The sequence below is a fragment of the Halyomorpha halys genome, unplaced genomic scaffold, assembly GCF_000696795.3.
Source record: "Halyomorpha halys isolate HHAL.00 unplaced genomic scaffold, Hhal_1.1 Scaffold1166.1, whole genome shotgun sequence".
NCBI lineage: Eukaryota > Metazoa > Arthropoda > Insecta > Hemiptera > Pentatomidae > Halyomorpha > Halyomorpha halys.
In genome coordinates, this window is record NW_027106355.1 from 29177 (window position 1) to 35176 (window position 6000).

A 6000-nucleotide genomic window follows, 5' to 3' on the forward strand; every position below is an offset into this window, starting at 1 on the left:
TAATTAATTAAAAACTTATAACTTGTATACAAATATATATGTTTTTAAGAGCATAATTATTTTTTGTTTTTTATAAAATTATTTCATTGTTTGTTTTGACTTTTGAAGAACTAGTTGTTTCTTTTCTTAGACACTGCAGGAGGAAGATTGCCATTGCATATTGTTTTCTTTTGCCCATTTTATACAATGATTGAAATGGGACACTGCTTCTTCATCTTTTACAGACCTCCACTTGACTTTTTCCTTCTTCCTTACCGTTTAATTCTTGCATAATATCCCTAAAGATTCCATTAATTGCATTAAACATGAATTTGATCTTCTTACATCTTTTACTCCATTTCATAACATTTGAATCATTCACATTAGCACAGGCGTTAATATTTTATATATCACCATAAAAATGATAATTGTTTGCTGGCTTATTTTACCAATTTGTTAGTGAAATGCTTATGATCTTCAACTGAATCTTTTCCCAAGATGCTGCTAAAAAAAAATGAAACATCTTTGAGAGTTAAAGTTTATTGTGCTATTATAAAATGTGCTCAAGTTATTCTTTTTTGTAATGGAATTTGAAATTTTCAATCAAATTTTGATCCTTTGATTGTAGAAGAGGTGTATAGTATGGTGGGAAAAGCATAACTTTAGTTTCCTTTCATTGCTTGCTAATTCATTCGCATTTGGATGGCCAGGGAAGTTATCTAAAAAGATAATGGCTTTTTGTTCAAGGTTCTTAGAGTTCATATTTGAAATACTTACCATCCTGCCTTCTTTTCCTCATAGTATTATTAATGTTTTTTACCAGTTCATATTGTTGGAATGTTAGGATGACTGAAGCTCACATAACTGAGATTGCACTGTACTCCTATATCATACACTAAAAATGTTACTAGTGATCACCTATAAGCAATTAAAAATAATCGAAAGACCCCTCAGTTGTATTTAAGCTTTATGAATAGAATGGTTCCATATGGATTGCCATGGCACAATGTTTTCTTTTGCCCATTTTATACAATGATTGAAATGGGACACTGCTTCAATTTGCAAAAGTTACCTGGGTACATTAAATTCTGAAATAAAATTAGTACCTGTCAGAGTACCAATCAAGTGGTTGGAACATAGTGCTAACTAAGCTTTCTCCCAAGACTTTGTAATTATAGACTGATTCATTTCTTTTAAGAAATAATATTTTTGAGATCATTTTCTGACATAAGATAATTTCAAATTGTAATATTTTAATGTAAATCTCATGATTTATTAAAAAAGAAAAAGAATTTAATGTATATGAATGAAATTTTTACTTTTTCTTTAAACTAAAAAATAAACTCTGTTTACTAAATAATTTCTAATTCTGGGTTTTGTTCTAATATATATTAGTAAAATACACATGAATGCTATTTAATTGCTTTTTCTTTAATATTGTTGCAGAAAAAAGTGTATTCTCTTCTGCTTGACTCATTACTATTCATCTAACTTCTACCTCATCAGATTCGTCATTCTATAATTGTTCAGCTCATAGTCAAGGAAAGGTAGTATTTAATATTTTTGAAACTGCAATCAATATTTTCAGACTTGCTTAAACTACCATTAAAACAATATCAGTTAGAGTCTAGATGCCTCATAACAAATTATATTCTTTATTAATTATGCAATTACATATTTATATAAGTACATGGAAAAATTCTGATTGGATTGTTTTTATTTTTCTTAATGTTAACCATAATTGTTTAAATTAAAAATTGAGCTGGGATCACTGGAAAAACTCCCAATGTTGACTAGTCATTCTAAACTCATCTAACATGCTGTCATTCGGAGTGCATTCAAACAGAAATGTGAGGACAACACATATTTTGGAGAAAGGACTAGAAGAGGATACGTTAAGGGTAGAACGGATGAAGAAAATACAGATAGAGAAATCATGTGTGTGTAAGAGAGAGAGAATGAGTGAGAGAGAGAGAGAGAGAGAGAGGGAAGGACATTGCCTTACATTGCAGCTAGGAAATGCCCTTCCGTTGACCTGCTGTGATGAGAGCTGTCTTACCATGCCAGAGCCCAGCTGCTGCAACAGACCAGAACCCTGTGAGCCAGAGAGGCAAGCTGATGGTCTCCGCGACCGGATACTATTCATTGACGAGCTCAGCAGGAATGGTACACTGCTACTCGTATTAGGCATACTCCCGCCCTGTAATTTAATATATAGCAATCTATTAGTTGATTAAAAGTAATAAAATAATTTGAGATAATGAAGGAACATCTCCCACAATAGGGAATTGTAAAAGTTTCTTTACAAAATAAGATAGTGTAAGAATAATACATTTACTTTTATTGTAAATTATTATTTATAGAGAAAGCAAATAAATTATATGATACTAAATACTTACTGAAAATAAAAAACTTTTACTTAATCCATTTTCTTGTTTTATTCATATATCTGATCATAATGTATATTTTTAATAATGGATAATTTTTTTATAATATTTTTTACAACTTCCAAAATGAGTGATTGAACATATAATTTTGTATTAACATTGCTATCTATATTTTTCTAAGTTAGATAAGTTTTTAAGCTACAAATATTTAAAATTTCACAATTAGTGTCATTTTTTAAATCAATATATCCAAATTATTTAAATAATTTTTTGATTCACACCCAGTTACTTTATTTGATTCCAAATTGGCCCTAGTATTTTTAGTGTTTATTTTATTTTCTTCATTTTGTAAGTTTTTATTTTATCTATGAAAAAAAAAAAACTTTTGTAGAACTTTTACACAAGTAATAGCTGATATCTGTAAAGTTTTAGATGGATATTCAGACAAAAACATTAATATTTAATCGTTCTTGCTGTACATATAAACAGTTTTAACTGAAAGTAATATAAGTTTTTAATACCATTTTTATCTTGACATCATGATGGTCATGACACATTTAGTTATCTGCCTACTATATTTAATTAAACATTATAGTAAAATGTAAAGAAATTTTCTGGTACCTATTTTATTTTAATTTTTGATTGTACCTATTTGATTTTGATTTAATTTTGGGATTCTGCTTTTTCTTCAGGATTACGCTTGTATATCATTTCTACTATGTATCTTTAAATGTGTCCATTATTTCCAATTCATCATTCAATATTTTATCATTTTTCATTGAGTCAAACTTTAAATTTTTGCGAGTATCTACTTATCTATTGCTACTTGGACTGATTTTAACCTTACACCACGTTCAATGCTACCTCCAAGCATTTACTACCAAAAATTTTTAGATATTATATAATGAAAAATTATGAAATATTGTGTTGATGAATATATGATGAATTGGTAGTGGTGGATGTGGAATACATATTAAAAGTGATATCAAAGTTAATCCTGAATATGGGGCAGAACATCCAGTATGTCATCATATTAAAAAAAAAATAAATAAAAGAAAGATTTTCATAATTTATTATATTAAATTACTAGTATCTTCCAAAAAAAAAAAAAAAAAATCAACTAAATAATTAAATTAAATAGATCTCTTAAAATACATAGTTAAATTTATTTACTTAACATGGTATGACATATTTATTGATTAGATCAATATTAGTAATAAAAATGTTAAAAGAAATAATTTAAAAAGATTATTTAAATCATTACTTTTTCATTGAAAAAGTATTTTACTGAAAATTTATTCTTCAATTATTAATCTCCTTGAAATGATCAAAATAGAAATATGTGTAAATTGCATGGTTTCTAACCCACTAATGAATTACTTAATGCAATTTATACCTTTGATTATCTTTAATTAAATAAAAGCTTACAATATAAGCAAAGATTATTGAAGCAAGTACTCACAATCATGCTCCTAGCAAGCTGTTTAGAGAAACAAAATGTTACTAAAGCACTATGAGCTTATAAAAGTTTATCATTTTAAATAACACTCACTCAAAAAAAAAAAAAAATCATAACAGTGACAACACACATCAAAATAAAACACTAAGTGTGTATAATACCACTAATAACATTTATTAATAAAATGAAGCATTAGAGAACAATCAATACACATGTTAAGCTTTTCCTAATCGTTGTTTTTTATGGCTAAGTTATGGCTGTTTAATTAATATACTTATGTATCTGTGTGCGCTCACACACAAATGTACATATAATATTTTAAAACCATAAAAACATGACATTCAAACTGAATAATATATATTTTTAGTATTTCCATCTTTGAACCATTTACAAATCAAATGTAGTATCCATAAATGAAATCATGTACAATCCTTTGCAAATTAAATTTACCCCTCCCATTTAAGTTTATACACTTTCCATATTGCTCTTTGAAAGTCAATTGCGCTCCATTTACTTTCCGTTTGTCACTCCTGTGAATAATAAGTTCATAAACTGAATTTCTTTCAAGCTTAGAATTTGAAATACTTCAAATTTAGGCAATATTTTAAAAAAGATATTTTCTCTTTTTTTTTTTTTTTGGTTTAATAGCTAATGGATCAAAATTATTTGAGAATAAGTAAAACAGATCATATAAAACAACTAAGGAATATAATTAAAACTAGATATTAAAAAAAATAATGGTGTTCAAAAAATATTGTGACGTTATTGACTATAACTATGCATATTCAGTGAGATGATAATTAAAATTAATATTATTTTCTATATATGTATGTAAAAATATTATTTTCCTTCCTGTTCATCATCTCATAATAAATTCAAAACAAGTTTTTGAATGAATTCCTAAGAGATATTTTAATTCACCCCATTGGGATAACCCTAAACTCATTTCATTTGGGTAGACGTACAAGTGATTTGGAAAAGGCTCATTCAGTCTTGGAAATGCTGTATTTACATTCATTCATTGATTGCACATTCATCAATCTACTTGATAAAAAAAAAATAATAAGCTGTTATTACAGTAATCTATAAATTTGTGCACTAGCTTCTAAGGAAGCTCTATATTTATGACACCTATGATCATTCCAGCTAGTGCGCCTTCCATTTAAATTTAGTCTCAATAAATATTTTTCTATCAACTAACTACTTCTATAAATATGATTAGTAATTATTCTTATATGATAAATTTTAGACATGTTATTAATGTAAATACACTTTATGTCATTATTAGCTTTTGATAATGTAAACGAGGCACATAAAAGAGGTGCAAATTTTCCAAAAATTAACGATATAATTTGTTTTTCTAATTTTTAATTATATTTGGTCTATAATTACATTACTATATAGGAAAAATTAGCTAGAGAAATATTGGTAATAGATGTTTAAAAATGTTTGCATTGGTTCATATAGTAAATTACATGTTTTAAGTTAAATTTATTGTGTATGTGATGATTTACTTGCTTCTACAGGCATATACTTACTGAACGTTATTTTAACTATGTAATTGATGATTTTGATATGAATAAATAAGTTTTTAATGTATTACTTAGTCAGATAATCCTATATTATTGCAAATTTGATAAAATTCAGTTTTTTCAGTATTTTATTAAAAAATTTCACTGTTTTATTTTATTTAACTTTTTTTGCCTTCATTATTAAGCATTAAATTATTATGAGTAATTATATTCCAACAACCTAGTATGGGAATCACTTTGATTCATTAACAGAGGATGCCTCCTAATGTGAAAGCTACTGTGGTAATTTTATTTCTAGCTATGTTACTTTGTTATTTAATTATCATGAAATACCTGAAAAATACCAACTTTTTTGCCATGCCAGTTACTATTTATGTTAGTTTTTATATAAATTTACACAAAATGGGTTTCGGATATGTCCTTTTACTTGTATAGATATGTTGAAAAGTATAGAATTTAGTAAATATGATCATAATGAAATCTGGTATAATATGGGTTTCAAAATTGTGTATACCAAATTGTTATGAAGAACTATATAAAACTGGAAATAATTATTAGGATTGTCAACTATAATCCTCAAGAAATTATTTTATAATTGTTTTAATATTTAAATACTTTTTTAAAGGGGAAAGAATGATTATGT

At 26.5% G+C, this 6000-nt stretch overlaps 1 protein-coding gene across 1 annotated transcript in view; it reads right to left on the reverse strand.

The window, feature by feature from the left end:
- bma (SCY1-like protein bma) overlaps positions 1–6000 on the reverse strand; it is a gene marked incomplete at its 5' end in the record, with an annotated part of 221217 nt that overhangs the window by 23503 nt on the left and 191714 nt on the right. The window contains 2 exons of the mRNA XM_067044709.1: positions 1985–2179; positions 3829–3846. Coding sequence (XP_066900810.1) covers positions 1985–2179; positions 3829–3846 — 213 coding nt within the window. The remainder of the gene's footprint in view (positions 1–1984; positions 2180–3828; positions 3847–6000) is intronic.